This window comes from Aplidium turbinatum, chromosome 7 (assembly GCF_918807975.1).
Source record: "Aplidium turbinatum chromosome 7, kaAplTurb1.1, whole genome shotgun sequence".
In the NCBI taxonomy this organism is placed as follows: domain Eukaryota; kingdom Metazoa; phylum Chordata; class Ascidiacea; order Aplousobranchia; family Polyclinidae; genus Aplidium; species Aplidium turbinatum.
The window spans coordinates 8,484,305-8,502,386 of NC_137478.1; the positions used below are offsets into that span (position 1 = coordinate 8,484,305).

The 18,082-nt window shown below is 35.4% G+C and overlaps 1 protein-coding gene across 1 annotated transcript; it reads left to right on the forward strand.

Moving 5' to 3' along the window:
- The first annotated feature begins 1,022 nt into the window (after nt 1-1,022).
- Nucleotides 1,023-17,914, forward strand: LOC145773760 (cytosolic phospholipase A2-like). Its single transcript, XM_082584893.1, has 21 exons — nt 1,023-1,111; nt 2,016-2,053; nt 2,924-3,005; nt 3,413-3,567; nt 4,367-4,480; nt 4,900-4,937; nt 5,039-5,180; nt 5,897-6,033; nt 6,619-6,750; nt 7,252-7,345; nt 7,812-7,929; nt 8,763-8,899; nt 9,257-9,374; nt 10,201-10,321; nt 10,959-11,024; nt 12,684-12,849; nt 13,107-13,215; nt 13,924-14,105; nt 15,168-15,354; nt 15,467-15,618; nt 16,356-17,914. The coding sequence occupies exons 1-21, from the start codon at nt 1,039-1,041 to the stop codon at nt 16,530-16,532; spliced, it is 2,538 nt and encodes an 845-aa protein (XP_082441019.1). The 5' UTR covers nt 1,023-1,038; the 3' UTR covers nt 16,533-17,914.
- The last annotated feature ends 168 nt before the right edge of the window (nt 17,915-18,082 follow it).

An 18,082-nucleotide genomic window follows, 5' to 3' on the forward strand; every position in this document is an offset into this window, starting at 1 on the left:
TTGAACTGACACTTTGTTTACTGAATGTAAATAGGCAATAACAACTTTTAGACTTTTAGAGTCTTGAGTGCTGAACCATACTGTGAGACATTACGTGTGCCGCGAGAAGGCTGTATGATCTGAGTTGCAATGAAATCTTATTCTCTGTTTTTAAAATATGGAGAGCTGCCTTGAAGAGCATTGTTTGAGCGCACTTCTCGCAAGTTGAACCGTTGTCGTTACTTGGTTCTTCTTTCACAGAGTCCTGAGTTTATCCACCAAGGTTTCTCAGCTTTATTTTCTGAGACTCAAAATCGCTTAAAACAGCTATCTGCAAAAATGACTATGACCTAAACAAGTTTCAGTAAGCAGTGAGCACATATTGAAACAACACAAAATAGCCATTTATTTATTAACCTTTATTTGCACAACAAGTTTTTGCAATCGTGACTCACCATTACATTGAGCAAGTGTTGACATTTTGTTTGTGGCAATCTAATAAACCAAACTAACTGCACGTGTGGCTAAAAGTAATTGTAGATGCAACCATTCACGGCCTATTTGCAAGGCGTGGTGCACATTTGATTGTATAGCCTATGGTTGAAGAAACCTTGCATTGAGGTGTCTAGATCATATTTTTCATCATTAACGTGAAAATATACGACAGGGCTCAACGTTCATTAGCTTGTATGCAAAAATGTCAAGAGAAGATAAATTTAAGGGTGAATTTCAATAAAGTTATAAGATATTGTGTGAATATTCTGAAAATTTTGAGGCGTACGTAAATTTAGTTTGACAAGAAAAAATATTCTTTATTCTACTTCTTGACTTTGTATAATTTTGATAGCAATATATTTAGAAACGTTCCAGGCCTGCTGGTGTGTTTGAAAGTATCTTTTCCTGATAAAGCAAAGTTAAAGAGAAATAAATCGTTATCTTTTTGCAGAAATTGCTGTTCAAACATTGTTGTAACATTACCTTTTCACTGTGAGTCTTGGTATTTTATGCGTTTACTGTCAAACAATTAAAGTGTTGGTTCCGAGAAAAATTTAAAAAAAAATGTCAAAGCTACTGTTGAAACGGCAACTCCAGGACAATTCAACGTATTCCCTTCACTTTGACTTTAAGATCTGTAAGTTTTTTTTTAATTTTAAACTATATCTCTGAACTACCAAAACCAGAAAAATATTTTTAAAAAATATGTGCAGAGACTGATTTGTTGAGCAAAGTATATCATAGCATTACAGTATCAATCTTATATAGTCCTACTGTAGTACAAACAAGCATTTTCTCGTTTTTATGTATGCTTATGTGAACTTGAATCTCCAACTCAAATATTTGAGAATGGCTGAGTAATCTTTTTAAAAGTTTTTTAAAAAACAAATCAATGTTTTTTATCGTCACATTTCTTAGTAGCTACCAGAAGCCACCAAATGTTTTTACTAACACTATCACTCATTGCGAATAGCAACACACATGTGCCAAAGTTGCGCAACCTTTACATCATATGGAGTTTCACATACGATGACTGGTGTCAGTTTGCAATAGCCCGAAAGTGTAATATAAACTTCGTTTCCTCAATGGAATGTGAAAACTAGGTTGTCATGTGTGCTGGTTTCTGAGAACAAAAAATTGGCAGTGTTGCATATTTAACCAATGACAATTTGTTATATAAATATTCAGCAAAACTTTCGAAATACCTTTATTTCTTAGCTGTTTCAATTGTCCCAACCACAAAGTCAGTTTCTGTTTCTGCAAATGTTGAATTAATAAAAACAAACTAAGACCATTGGATGTAAAGCACGTTACTCAATTGTGAGACTCCCCGGCAACACCATGACGTCATTTTACGATGAAGAAACGTTTCTGTCACTAGTTCAGTTCAAGTTTCCCTAAATTATCCAAAACGTCCATTCATTCATTCAATCATTCATTCATTGGAGAGTGGAACAACTTCTCTAACGTCAATCATCGTTTTCTTATGCCGTCCCATTAACTGCAAGCTAACCTTATATTTACGTTGTTTTTTTTTGCAGCACGAGGCGAAAAAACGGATCCTTTTCAGTTCTTCGAAGTATGTTTTTACTGTAAAAGCAACAAGTTTTTAAATAATTTGAAATGTCAATGGTTTTACGTTCAATAGTGTAGAGTAGACTGTAGTGTAGAGTGCGATATCGTCCTTGTGAAAAATGTGCTTTTTAGGTCTATTGGCCGTTTGATGTTTAATTAAATTATACTACAATATCTTAAATTTTAGATAAAACTCTGGCTAGTTTGGCCATCCAAACAGTCTAAGTTGTACAAACAACTACAAATTAGCACATTTTTGAGTTGGTCCAAATTGTTGCATAAAAAATACAACATTTATTTAGTGTTTACTGTCCAAAAGCCGACTACAAACTATTCGCGTCTGTTAAATTTTTTCTACTTTTATCGGGAGCAGGTTGGGTGGAAAACTACGTAATTTTTGGAAAATAATGCAAGAGTCAATTTGTTCCATTACTTAAAGAAAAGTAAACTTCTTTAATTTTATGATAGTGGATCGTTACATTATCACAATGTGTAAGATGAAAGTATACCAATCTGACCTTCCTATTTAGTAGCTAAAATGTGTTTTAGAGGTACCAGCAATAAACAGCTCCCAATAACCCAGGAAAGCAACTTGCAAAAACTTTGAATTGTCAAAAACTTGTCATTAACAGACAATGGGTCAATTAAAATTACTTTTTCTTTCTTGGACACAAAACATCTTCGCTAGCGTAACTTTGGAGAGATGGGGATTGATTGGAGCATGTTTTCTTTTTGAAACATGGGCATTTTTTGAACTCCAAAACTTTTTTTAATGTGATATAGGTAATTTAATTTATTTTGTCTTACATAGCTAGCTGTTAAGCGATAACATGTAAAAACAATATTTTCTATAATAATGTTTCCAACACTTTAGGTCAAGCATGCTCCTTGTCACCTGCTGAAAGTGCGGGTACTACGTGGGCGGGATATTTCAAAAGGACGTTTCAAGGACATGTGTAAGATTTTTTATGAAGTATTTTGTTTTTTATATTCAATGAACGTATACTAATTGTTAAATAACATTATAGAAGTGTTTCGATATCTTATATAACCTTTATGTGTATTTTTTTGGTCGACCTTTTTGTTGGTGATGATTAAAACATTACTTTTGCAGTAAGGTGTCTGTAATTGATAGCATTTTTCCTCTCTACCACTACCAGGAATGAAAAACAAACAACAATCTTTCTTTCCAACACTTTATGAATTTTAAAGTTTAAAGTTCACAAATACCGAAGTCTTGTTACTCTGTATTCCTTGAACTCTATTGGCCTCAAAGTTTCGCTAAATGTGAAGATGGCGACATCATAAATTTTTCAAGTTGGCGAGATGTTTAGACGACTAATAATTCTGAGTTCTGTTTTAGTGGACACACCGGATCCGTATGTGATTGTGCATATCCGAAGCGCTCCGGATGGCAAAAAAGCAACAAGACACATTGACAATACTTCCAACCCAGAGTGGAATGAAGAGTTGACGTATCTATTACCTCCAGATGAAGGAGTTAAAATTATAGCCGAGGTTTGTCTAGTTCATTGCCTGAGCAATGAACATTGGTTGAAATTAATTGACAAACAAACCCTATATTTTATGTACAACACGCTAAATTGCAGAAACACACGGTATATTGCAATTAAAGAGTCAGCAAACAAACAGTTGAAAGCAGCAACAGACTATAAATGAGTCAATCTTTTATTTTAGTCTGCCATGAAGTGTCTTGCCATATGCTCAGGAGCGGTATCGAACTATCGTCCTTCGGAGCGTAATGTGGGCGCTTTAACCACTGTTTAAGAAATGAAATCTGAACTGAAATTAAGTTAGGAATTTCAACAATATATTTTTCGGTACGATTAGTAGTTTTACACCTCATTGATGCAACAGAAAGCTGCTTACAAAGCCCTCAATCGAAATGTTTCTGAAAAACAACAAAACTATTACAGTGATTAAGTAGTATATGGCGATCTCTAGTGATATCTGGCTTTATTATCAAACACAAAATTATAATTTAAAAGACACTTACTGTTGTCGAAGTAATCGCAAACGTTTTGAACAATATAAATATAGTGTATAGTTTAGCGTAAGTTGTAGTGTATGCTGCACTTCGCTATGGTTTTGTAAGTTTGTTTGTCAATTTACAACTGTCATACTTAGAAGGTTATATCTTTTCATTTAATTACTTCTTCTTCTTCTTTGTTTGAACCTTATGTTGTTTTGTACTTTGCCACTTGAACTTTCGTATTCAAAACCTAAAGTTTATAGTTTTTAATATTTTTACTTAGTATTTTTTATTTTAGTTTTTTTTCTTTTGTTTATTTTACAGATTTGTCTTATGGATTCAAATTATGCCGTAGATGAAACGTATGGAACAGTAGAGTTCGAGGTATCTTCGTTGCCTCTCGAAACCACCATTTGCAAGACTTTCAGTTTTCATGAAGTAAATCAATGCTACTTTGTTAGGCCAGCATTTGTGTGACGTAGTACCTATGATAATGTGACAGAAAACTTTTTCATGATTAAGAGGTGATTTTACAGTATAATTTTAAGCTAGGCTACATGACTTTACAGAAAAAAAGAAAGAAATATAACGTTTTGATATTATCTTGTTGAATTGTATTTATTCATTATCATTATATTGTTTGCTATGATTTTATTGTAATAGCTATATTAGATTAAGCCATTACTTTTTACAGGCGTCTGGCATTATGCATAGACGATTTGCTTTCTATAGCGTTGTATTGCCGTACTTATCTTAAATTACAATTGTGCAGGAACATATTCTGGAAAGTCGGTAGAGTCTTTGCACCCTTGAGTTATTATGATTTGACATTTATGAAAAATTGCTTTCTTTTTCAGACTTCCCAAATAGACGTTGAGTTCTATAAAGAAGTAAAGTGAGTTCCATTATTTGGTATCTAAGTGTGGTGTGGGAACTCGTTGGGTGTGGGCAACAGGTAAATGCTTTAATTGCTTTTTTTTGTGTTTTCATGATCAGGTGTGATGCGGACCTAAGATCTAGTTTAGCTCTTTGTGATGAAGAGAAAGCTTTCCGATCCTCAAGGAAAAGGATTGTTCACGCAGCAATGAGAAGATTGATGGAAGGAAGAGACACCGTGGCACCGAGAGTATTACGTGAAGTAAGTCACTTAGAGTAGGCTACCTAATGAGAAATTTTCTATTAAAGCCCTTCTTAGTAACCTATTCTTGTCTTTGTAACTTTTCTAGGCCAATTTTTTTTGCATCTATAAATTTTTTTTTTTATCTTAACTGTCCAAATTGTGTGTGAATATTTGGTTTTGAATCTTTATCCTCGGACTGACAAAGCCTTGATAGGTTATTGCTGGTAGTTTCGCATACTTGTAGAGGCTCTTGACGCAGGGCCATGCACCGAGATTGTCAGAGTGAAGTTTCTGATTGTTGAAGTCATGTTGCCGGGGAATTATTCCGTCCATTAGGTGCCGCTGAATGGGGAGTAGTCCTTAGAATACGTTGTCCTCAGAATAAGGCAACCGGCATTACTTTTTTACGTTTTTAGTTGGTACAATAACACGGTAGACATTGGAGCCAAATGATTGGAACACCTGGTTAATCTTATCAAAAAATGAAGAGCATAAAGTGTAGATACTACACTCATGTTCAACAAACGTTTCAAAAACTCTATTGTCTTCCTCTTCAGTGCAATAAAATAAAAACACTGCACCGAATCACTGACTATAGCGCTGAAGATAGAGACAGTATAGTTTTCGAAACGTTTTCTACAATCCCAAAAAACATCTAGGCTACATTTTGGGATTTTTATTTTTTGATTTGATAGTTTCGTTATACATTGTTAATTATTATTCCATGCATTCAGGTTCCTACAATAGCAGTCCTTGGTTCCGGCGGAGGATTTCGCGCAATGACTGGATACTCAGGAGCGATTAAGGCTCTACATGAGTCTGGGATTTTAGATTGCTGTACATATGTTTCTGGCCTTTCTGGCTCGTCATGGTAAGACTTCTAAGTGCAGTTAAAAGAAACTTGCCTTTTCTAGAAACGACATATAAAGACTTTCTTTGCTTAATCTAAATTCAACCAAGCGAAAGGGTACTTCTCTCATGACGCTTGTTTGTTGGTGCAGGAGCGAAAGTAAATCATTAAATGCAACAACACCTGATAGCTTTTGTTTGTGTATGGTTTTGGTTGAAACTGAAGTTAAAATGCAAATATGTCGAACACCAACCCTAAAATAGCACCTGAAAAACAAAGTTAGTACAAGAGAGCTGTTGTGTTACGTATCGTATTAAGTTATTCTGTTATGCAGGCTACAGTAACCTAAACTTTTTGACTTTTATAGTAACAGAATCCATTAAACCGTTAAATGTATTTCAAGAAGGTGTATTTGTTGCGTAAAGGTGGAAAAACCCTGACGTAGTTTCTATTATTTGTACAGTAAGTATGAAATTGAGTATAGATTTTGCACGTTCTTTAACAGTTTTATTGTTGTGTAATTAAGAACAAACGATTGCTTTCCATGATCAGCTGGTGTTTCTAGTGCTATTGTCAACACAAAATATGGCTTATTTTATTTCTTAGGTATTTGGCAACACTCTACGCAAATGACTGTTTTCCTCAAAAGGGCACCGAGGCTGCTTGCAACGAAATCCGCAACAACATTCAAAACAGCCCCTTTTGGCTTTTAAAACCAGAATGCTTGCTAAGATACAGGTAACTACCGGTCAGTAAAAGACTTTTTCATTTGCCTTTTCTGTTTGTTTTGTCGTATCCAGGCTTACGCCCAGTAGTTGAAGACTTAGATTAAGTGGACGGGAAGGCAAGGAAGCCAATCTTCGTGTCCACCTTCAGGCATGCTTTAAGTGTCTTATCAAAGACACAGCCGCATGATCTTGAAAGGTGTCGAGCAGGCTACCTTTCAAACGCCCAGGCAGGGTTCTGAACACTCGGCTATGCAACCGTACAAAATAATATGATGTTGGCAATAAAATTTAACCTTAATTACTTTGGAATGTTCAACTAATCTATCACGGTACGAACTTATTATATTATTATCAATAAGTTTTTCCCGTCCAAACATTAGAACATTAAATCACTCGTCTCGAAAGTGATCATTCAGAAAAAATGCAAAACTATGAAATTTCTAATGTAATTTAATTTCTAATTCAAATTTTTTACTACACAATCAATCTATATATGCTATTTTCTTTTCAGTCATCGCTTACGCATGAAGATGAAGTCAGGTCAACCTGTAACATTTGTCGATTTCTTTGGTATGCTTATTGGTCAGACCTTGCTGGGAGCTCAGGTAGACAATGCAAACTTTCTAAATACCGTTCAAAGAAGTTATTAGCTGTTTGAAGATGGTTTTAGTCAGGGTAAAGCAAACAAATTAATTAACTTTAGAAATCTGTATCCTCGGACTGAGAAAGCATATTCGGAAGCTTCATCCCGGAAGCTTTGCATACCTTCTTGTAGAGATTTAAACCGCGGACGCTGACCTGGTTACCGAGATTGGTAAAGTAAAGTTTTCGCATGCTGAATTTTGTGCCAAAGCTAAATGGAATTCTGTCCTTGAAATAGGCTAACCGCTACATTGTTCAAGCGTACTCTTGAGAATTCAAGAAACCCTGCTTGGCCATGCGGTTTTGTTGTTCACGAAGCCTAACGCTTTTATGAGGTGAAGATGTGATAAAACAACAAGTTAGTATCTGAAGGTTAAACAGACATTTTTTGCAAACATTGAACAAACGTTTTGATATTTTTATTCTCAGAAAATGAACGAAGCAAAATTAACAGATTTTCAACACAAAATAAAAGACGGAAAAGCCCCAATGCCATTACTCACTTGCTTGCACGTCAGACCCAAAACGTCGGCCATGACATTTCATGGTAAGTAGGGTTTCCATTCATTTATTTGTTAATTTTGCTTGTCACTAATATTGCACATACTATCTCCTATTGGTGATTCTTGGTGACCTATTCTTGCAATCAAACGAATGACAACAAATCGAGGCAGCAATTGTACCTCACAGAGCTCTATGCAACCCCATCCTGTTTAGAGTGAAGCCGGTCCTAGAGCATGCGCCCTGAATGGCAAATAACTGGTCTGGGCGAGTAATAATTGGGTTACCATTGAATGTGGAAGGCCTGACCATAGTGATCAAGTCTAAAATTGCCATCTTACAACAAATAGTGAAAGTTAATCAAGTAACAGCTACTCTCCTTCAGGAGACACATGCAACATTAGCAGTGTTGTTCTGCAGTTTTACGGATACACATCGGCTGTACAAACTGATAATCTAGTGAAAAACATTGCTCAGAGACTCATAATTTAAATTGCAGAGTTTGGAAATTGTAGTTTATTTTATACTCGTTTCGACTAGATAACAAAATACAATTGTCTTTTTTACGAAAAGAACTTAAACCAAATTTTCAGAGAAACTTCCAAACAAAACCGGCATGAAAAGAATGTTGTGCTGAAACGAAACAATTTAAAAGTTTGAAATGTTTTTGTTTCAATCATTCCAAGTCCGATTGTGGAAGCGATATCTCACCAAGTTGTTAAATGTGAAATATGTCATCAAAAATTTCCTTGTTTTGTTACGACTTGTCATTAAAAAAAAATTAAACACATGTAAATTAAGACGAGTTGTAAGCCCGATATAACGGCGGTTTAATGCATGGTTCAGCAAACGAAATTTTAATAGTTGTCTGTGAAATAGATTGGGTAGAATTTACCCCTTACGAAGTTGGCATGCCAAAGTATGGGACCTTTATGAAGACTCAGCACTTCGGCAGCAAGTTTTTTATGGGAGTTCTAGCAAAACAATTTGATGAATCCCCTTTGCACTTTCTAATGGTAAGTGAAAAAATTTAAGTTTAACTGACCTTCGAGTGAGTTTCACCATAGATGACTTACAAGTAATCTCTGCTTTCACTAACATGGAAGAAGGCTGCTTGTGTGTTTCCGTGCTTGCCAAACAGTCATTGTCAGATGAATTCTTCACGGCAGCAAAAGTTTCTCTTTGAATACATTTTTATTCGCTATTTGTATTATAGTAAAACAAGCGTTTATTTTCTTTCACTTGATTGTCCCAGTAGTATTCTATAACACTAAACAACTATAGCCTACAACTGACTAACTGCTATGCGGACCATATATTTGTTCAAGATGAGACAATATTTCAAACAGAGCCTTTTGTTTACGATTTTCCAGGGAGTCTGGGGAAGTGCTTTTTCAATTCTGTTCAACCGTCTGGTGGAAAAAAGCAAAGAACTCGACAAACGTGAACGTAAAAGTGATGACATCAGAAAGGAAATGGAGGAAGAATTAAGTAAGCACATGCTGACTTTAGTGACGTAGTCATGGAGGTTTGGAGGATAGCCAGTGGTGCCATCCAAATGTGGCTCAATATGTTAATAAATTTAAATTTTTTGTAGTTTAATGTAACTTTGTTTTACCTCAGTCTATGTATGTTTATTTGTAATGGTAAGTTATAGCTTAAAATTGTTTGCTAAAAAACGAACAAGCGAGGCGTAGAAAAGAAAATTTTGTCTCAAAATTGATACAATGCGCCACTTTTTGCAGCGTAAGCTTAGATGAAAGAGGGCGTCCAAAGAAAACTCCAAACAAAGCTACTTCTTCGGACTAGTTTAGCTTTGTCCAAATGTGTAATTAAGCGGGGCTGGCTTGCTTCGAAATATATATTTTTTTGACGCAAAATTTCTTTGTCTTGGAAGTTATTTCGTTTAGTTATGGGGTCGAAACGAAAATGAAACGCATAACAACTTCAGAACGCATAGAGCGATGTGAAATGTAAAGTGAGTGGATTCTCACAATGCTTAAGCGTGCACTAGATTAAGCTGGCTAATGGCTACACTAAGGTGCTCAAAGAAAGTTAGTTTCGGTGCAGACTACTGCCACGATACGTCACACTAAATGTTTTGACAATGATGGCTCAAACCTAGCAATTTAAAGCGGTGGACCACAAGATGAAATCTCATGACTCGTTTGCATCAAATCTCGTTTACCTCTTAATCAAAACTTACCGAATAAGTTGGGGAAATGTCTTACGTTGAAATGACATACAACAACAACTTTATTAGATTGGTATTAACCAAGGTTTTATCGACTAACTTAGTAAATAATTAATTTTTCAGAAAGCACCATCGCTGAAGGAGTGTCTAAGGATGAAGATTCAAATGAAGAAAGTGATGAGGAATCAGATGATGATGATCTGTTCGAAGATGCTGTAGAAGAAAATACGTCTTTGCCGTCACCGTAAGTCATTTAAAATCTTAGGTTACGCAACACATTGAAAAACACTTAGTCACAAGGAATTTCTAGCAGAAATTATATACATTGCTTGACAATCGACTGCTAACCTATATGTGCAAACCCAAGTTGTTAATCTTGATGCTTGGATCTGCATCATCAATTCAAAGATTTCTACCACGAGACCGTAATACGGATTGGTATCTGAGGAGTAAAACATTCAACAATGGACCAATGTTGACTAATTTATCAATTGGCGCGAAGGTGGTTGATTCGATTGTTCAATAACGATAATACCATTGGCTGACTGACGTAGTGAGAGCACGTCCAGATCTTAGAAGAAATGTTGATTCGACGCTCTTCAAGAGCAAGCCGAGAGACTTAACGACATACTTCAAGATGGAGAAAAATATTTACTTCCTTGTCTTTCTGTAGAACTAATCCAAACCTTCTACCACGAGAAATAAGCCTAATACGATTAAAATGTATTTAACTTTGTCAAATAGCCTATAGTCAGCAAGATATCCTCCCTCTTTAGTTGAACTCTTATAACCGTAAAAACACGAGCAAATCAAAGCGATGTTTACATAAAACCTTATTAGTTGCTGTTTATTTGTCTCACAACAAAAATCTTATTGCCCAGTACCCTACCCGTAAGACGAAAAACGTGGTTTGGAACTCCAAGTCCTGCACACAGCAGCATTAATAGGTAACTTTGGTGGCAAAACCTTGCATGTTAGCCTGAACTTGATGAATCATATTCCTTTATTGCATGTATGGTGCAATAAATCAGCGCGGAAACCATGGAAATTGTTTGCAGTGGTATCTAAAGATTTGTGTGTGCGCAAAATGTATATATATTTTCATTTCTTTAAAACAAGCTACTGTTGGCTATAGTCATTGGCAGTAGGCCTATACAGCATGGGCGCTGCTTTCATGGCAGCTGTCATTTCCAACGTATCGCCCTCATTTTTATTGGTCTTGAAAGCTACATCTGGCTATTCTTAATCGCTGTCCTTTATTTTGCAACATTTTTCTTTCGTCACGTCTTAAGTTTTCATTTTTTCGCTTATTTTTCTTTTCACCACTACTTTTACATGTTGTTTGATCAACTCATTAGTCCGCCTCGATAGCTCAGTTGATTAGCGCGTGACTTCGAGAACAAAGAAGCTTCAAGATGAGGTGGCAAAGTACGGTACTGTACTCTACATGCAAGATCTATTTCCAAGATCAAGCGGTGCTGGTTCTACTCTCGAGGTGTGCGCTTGAGCAACGCATTTCAGACTGCTCCCTATTCAGCGCGACTAAATGAATGGAATAATTTCCCGGCAACAACACTTCAACAGCAGGAAACTTTACTTTGTCAAACTCGGTGACGGGGCCTGCATCAGTGGTTCAAAGCTTCTACAAGTATGCGAAACCGTCTTGATTAAGCTGTCAAAGAAGCTTTCCCAGTCCGAGGATAAAGATTCAATCAATCAATCAACGCATTGCCAGTTGACAATTGTAAAGGCAGTATGTTTCAACAGTCGGCTATTTGTCACCATTTATTTTGATATTTTTTCCTGGGATCAACTTTTCATTTTCCTTTAGCTAATTGCTCGAATGAAAGTTAGCAAAGTCTGACTTTGTTGATGCTGCCAGACGGAAAAAATGTTTTTCTTGAAATAAATTGTATCTTATTGATTACTCTGCTTTTAATTTCATATAGAAGTGTTGTTGCTTCATGATTCACATAACCCTCATTAAACAACAATTTTATTTTTATTCTATTCTTGTTTATTTTTGATGCATGCGATTCAGTGTGTTTTGTTAACGCATTTGGTGTTGGGTTTCTATTTAACACATACGTCTCTTCAATACTGATTTACGTTGCAAAATCACTTTTAGCAAGGAGAAAATTCATAAATTTTATAAATATTCGATATTAACAGTGGAGTGTTGCGAATTGTTATTGTAATGCCTGCTATTTAAATCAACAGCAACTGGTTGAAAACTAAAATAAAATCATTTCAAGCAAATAACTTTCAAGTTAGTTTTTATTTGTCATTTTTTTAGTTTATTACTTAAATAAAAAGAAATAAACGAATGAAAGCTTTGTGACAAAAAAGACAAATCTCTCGTAGTGATAAAACTCATGTCCCGCGGAGGTAAATAATATAAAAAAAGTGAAGGAAATATGACAAATACACGGATTCCAGTGAAAGTAAATAAAAAGAATAAATTTTCCTTTCAAAGATTAGCCTCAGAGTAAATGAGATTTCTAAAGTGAAAAACTTTTATTTTAAGCTCTAAATTCCAAATTTTGGACAATTTTTGAAAACACATCAAAACCTTTTGTGATAATTTGTCTGTGGTCTTATTGTAGAGCAACTGAAAAACGACCCAGTATGTTTGCGTCACTGTGGTCTTGGGCAACTTCCACTCCTCAAGAGAACAAGCAAGAAAAACGAAAAGCTCCTGCTAAGAATAAGAGTAAACAAGGATTTTTAAATTCGATCATCGGAGGAGTATTTGGAGCAAATATCATGGAGGTGAATAAAAAGATGGAGAAACTGTAGTTCACTGATGATAACTGATTGAAAATCTTTGAAAAAGATTGAAAAACTTTTGAAAAATATTTATACAACAGAAAACCTTTGGGGGATGAAACTAAACATGAAGACATGTGGTGGACTTTTCAACTAAAATAATAAATTTCTAAACCTGTTGTCACCTTGTAATACTTTAGTGACGTGTACTTTAAACATTAGACAAAACTCATTTCATCTTCGTTTTTGTTGGTACGCAGTCGCGCGAGTACAGAGCCGGCAAAGTGTTAAACTACATGAGAGGAGTTTCTTTGAACAAAACGTATCCTCTGTCACCGTTTACCCCACTCAAGGACACCATTGCTGAAGGTAACCTTCTGAAATTGTTTGTGTGCCATTTCATTATCGTGCCCATGGCGGTACAGTGCCTTTATATTGAAATTAATTAGATTTTTTTACAAGCAATCGTACTAACTGTTTTATAGATTTGCTTAACCTCAATTTCAATAATAGTTACATTTTTTAATAATTCCTATGTTTATTTTTGCATTTTTTTCGATGAGAAGATGTTATTACAAGAGTTACATAAATAATTAAATCAAAAACGTCTTTAATCAACGTTAAAACTCTTAAAACATTAATTTGGTGTCTGAATGCCGGCATTCAGAACCAAAGCGATGTTTTTGTGCGCTGAGATGTTCACTGTTCAGTCAGATAGGCATTATTTATTGTAGTTTCAATCAATTGTATGTGACTGACGAAACTTCAAAACAAATGCAGGTTGTTATGAACTTACCAACAGAAGAACATACCAAGCTTTTAAATGAGATGACTGGTAAAGGTCTCATTTAATTTCTATAACCCGAAATTCATGATTAGATACTGTAGGTACTGTACGTAGGCAGGCTGCGTTGTTAGACACATTGTGATGATCCAACTATTCTAAGTTGAAAGTTCTAACAGGCAAATTTTTATTGACCTCGATAAAGTTACAGCCTTGAATTTGCAATGCATTTGCTTAATCTTTGGTATTTTCGTTTTCATTTACTAAACTAAATAAATGTGTATTACAAACAGACGGGGAATTTCAGCAACTACACGAACCTATTGAAGTGAAACAAAAAAGGGTTCACTTGGTGGACTCTGGGCTGACCTTCAATTCCCCGTATCCTGCCATGTTGAGGCCTCAACGGGCGGTTGACCTCATTATTTCGTTTGACTTCAGCGCCAGGCCTAGAGAGAATTGCGCCCCTTTCAAGGTAAGTAAACAAAATCAGTCAGGCTCGGAAACTTGTATAACTTAATTTAGGCGCGTGTGCGTTTGCAAGCCGAAGAACTAGAGGGATCCATTGTTAGATAGATGATTGTAACTTGCTTTTATAAAAGCTGGTATAATTTTGTTTTATATTCATAATAGTCGTTCCAGTTATTATGCTCTCTTTAACTCATTAAAAGTTTCTGGTAGGAAATGTTACTTTTGAGATTTTCGTTTTGGAATTTTTCTGCTGTGTTTGCATTGAACTTACCAGACCAATGATTAGACCAGTAATTAGTGCCAAACAGTTGCTTTGTGCCATATGTTTGAGACGAACATAAACAGAGGGCCAAGGCTTTACATACAACGTGCCAGAGGCTGAGTAATAGGGTGGCTTGTTGGAAATTCAGCAAAATGGAAATTTTCAGAAGCTGTGAGGAAGCTGAAGGAATAGTTTAAAAGATTCCAATTTTTTTTTTAGGTTAATTAGATATATCTAAACAATAATTTATCTACCCAAACTAAAAATATTTTTGGAAAAAATTGCGTTTTTGACCCAATTTTTTGATTTTTGAGCCCCATGAGGAGGCTGAAGACAATTTGTTACGAATCTCCATGAGTTTTTTCTTACTAATTGGCACCATTTCCCCACTACCCCGGGAGAATTAAAAAAAAAAGTTCAAAAACGAGCCACCCTAAGTGAGTAATGCAACCCTTGCTAAGTACGCTCTTACTTATCATCAGGTGGTTGCTTTAGGATCAACCAAAAACACCGTAGTTTTGATTACGCTTAGGTTTGTACCTGTTTGAAAAATCTTTGACATCTTTCATAAGAAGCCGATTGACATAAATGCAGAACAATTTAAGCTATAAAGTTCTGTGGAAACAAGCTCACCTCCTTTTACATGCAGTACATAACTTACTAGCATTAGTTCTGATTTGGTCAGTGACCCATCGATTTCAGCATGTTTTTTAATTGCTTGAGTTGCTTTTTTGTTTATATTAAGTTGCATAGTATACTCAGAAACTAATAGTAATCCTTTTGTTTATATTGTGTGGTTTAAAGGAAATTTTGCTTGCGGAGAAGTGGGCAAAGATACATCATCTTCCGTTTCCCAAGATCGACAGGACTGTCTATGATAAAGAAGGGATGAAAGAATGCTACGTGTTTAAAGATGAAACCAATGAAAGAGCGCCTGTCATCATTCATTTCGTTCTTTGCAACATCCAGTTTCGAAACTACTCAGCTCCTGGTAAGGCAAAGAAAAACATTAGAAATAATTTTGAATTATTCTCTGAAAACACTGAAAATAGTAAATAGTAGGCGTACAAGTGTAATGTAAGTAACACCACATGGTCTTTCAGGGGTACGTCGAAAACATGGTGATAAAAGAGGGGACTTTAACATCTTCAAAGATTCAAAATCGCCATACTCAACATTCAACTTCCAATATTCAAATGAAGCCTTTGATCGATTGCATCAGTTGATGGAATTCAACACCAAACTTCATGTCGATGTAAGTGAAGCATGAATTATTATCTTAACATAAAAATGCAATGTGATAACGTACAGTAAGTTAAGCAAACATGGCAAGCATGGTCGTCAAAGCATTATTTTTAATTTCCTAGAAATGAAATTATCACAGCTTTTTGAAGCAATATAACCTACATTATATTTGATAAAAAATGTTCAAAGTGTAATGGATTTTTAAAATTTAAAACTTTATAAAAATGATCTTGAATATATGTGAATAAATTCAAATGTTTTTTTTTCCATAATATGTCCAATTTGTAACTGTAATATAATGATTAGTAATGTAATGTATGACTACAAAACTGCAATTGAAATATCTGAAAACCAAAATACTTGGCGTTTTATTGCTTCCGATTTTCAACGAGAGGAAGGAACCTGATGATGATGAACATAGATGTAGGATAATAAAATATGTTGGGGATACTAACAAAATTTGCTCAAAGTTGATCTTTGCAAATATACTTTTGAAAACGCAACAATTTACAATTTGCCCAGATAACTAGACAATTTTGCCGAAATTTGCGACATTTTTCTTTATAGCTGGATGTGACTGTTCCCCCTGCACCCCTATCCCTTACGGCTGTGATGATGATTGGAATGATTTATTGTGTTTCAACTTAAAAGCAATAATTTATAAAGACGTGCAGATCGATGTTCATGCGTAAAATGGTTAAACAACAATAAACTTTCATGGGTTAGATCAAAACTTATGTTTTGCAGACAATAATTCAAGAGATATCTGAATGCGTGAAGCTTCGGAGACATTCGAAGGCTCGTGGTTCGGTGACGCTCAACGACATAAAACACTCATTTCATCTGAGCGCTAAAAGTAAAATCTCTCTTGAAAAAACAATTTTTACCTCAGGAGAAAAAGAACGAATCATTCCGATTCCTTGATGGTTTACTGCTACTGTACAGCAATTCAACAGAAACAATGCCAACTTTGTTTCCAAACAATTTATTTTGGTGATTATTGCTAAAAGGTGCAAAATTACAGCAAACTAATGATTTGTAAAATGGAAGTAACACAGTTAAAATTTTGCTCAATTAACTTAAAATGCGAATTTGTGTGATAAGTGCAAATACATCTTGTTGGTCTGTTTTATGGAGTCTGCATCGTATTGGACTTTGTCTTTTCCATTGTGTAAATGTGATAATAATAATGTTATGGTTTTATTTATTGTCGCTCTGCAACAGCTAAGGTCTTTTAGCGACAGGGCTCATTTTTCATTTATATCAGGTTTACGATGTTATCACATTATTACCCAACTCATTCTCTCTGCGCTATGCAGGATAGAACACAATCGGTACCATATTTAAAGTCTTCGGTTTGACCCGACCTGGAATCGATCTCAGATCTACCAGCACCAGAGCCGAAGGCGAAACCACTCGGCAAATGAGCTGGTTGTGTAAATGTGAAGAAATGTTATACTGTAGTAGGCTTTTTATAGAAGAGTAATTTGACATATGTGCACGTACCTACAGCAAACACACGTTGAGCCGCATTTCAAAAAGAATTTATTCTTTTCCAGCTTAAATTTAGTCCTCTTTGAAAAGGTATTTAGCAAAAACTAGCAAATAGGCCTATCGCTTAAAGTTAAACCTTCCATACAGCTTGATTGTGATACTGCTAAGCTTGTTTTCTGAGTGTGTCATGCAGCAGTTTTTCTGTGTTTTTGTATTAACAGTGTAGATATCGAATGCGACTTCTTCAATGATGACAATGTTAATATCGCCCTTACTGTACCAATGCTATGAAAGTATCTTTTTGATCGTTTCTTCATTGCTTTTTATGTGGATTTTAAAGCTTTATTAACCATTGTTCAGGCCATCTCATCATCATCATCGGCCATGCCTGAATAAGGCGTCGGCTACCGTGAGTCTCCACAACGATCGATTGTCCATACTTCTAATTAGGTTTTCTAAATTTTGGTTTGTCCATGTTGAAAGATTTTTGAAGATTTCCAAACGTGGACGTCCCCGGTGCCTCTGACCAGGAAATCGCCCCATCATTACCGAGTGTTCAATTCCGCGTTTGCGGCATCTAATTAATGGCCATCTAATCTAGCGGCAGGCCATCTAGCGGAATCTAATTAACCACCTGCCATTTTGTTATAGGCCTATACACTGTACCGCTAACACGTCACTGTCTTGATTGACGTTTTGTCTTTACAATGTTTACAATTTTTTTAATTGTCTTTTTTATTTACGATAGGTCGCTATGGATTTGTCTAATTGCAGTATGCAAAAGTGTTTTTTAATAAAATCTAAGTGGTTCTCTGAAAGGTGTTGCTCATTGTTTATTGCCATCCACGTATTTTGTTGTAAATCCTTTACAACTATACAGCCTAAACTACCTTTTCAAGACTTGTTAAGGACTTGCATAGTAAAAGACTTTTGTCAAGTCTTGAAAATATGATGCGCAATGTGGTGTAAAGCTTGCATTA

Bases quoted from the DNA above. Each gene is read 5' to 3' on its own strand.
- LOC145773760 (XM_082584893.1), top strand. From the start codon at position 1,039: ATGTCAAAGCTACTGTTGAAACGGCAACTCCAGGACAATTCAACGTAT. The intron at 6,751-7,251 runs GTAACTACCGGT...TTTTCTTTTCAG, and splicing joins GAATGCTTGCTAAGATACAG to TCATCGCTTACGCATGAAGA. The intron at 9,375-10,200 runs GTAAGCACATGC...TTAATTTTTCAG, and splicing joins GGAAATGGAGGAAGAATTAA to AAAGCACCATCGCTGAAGGA.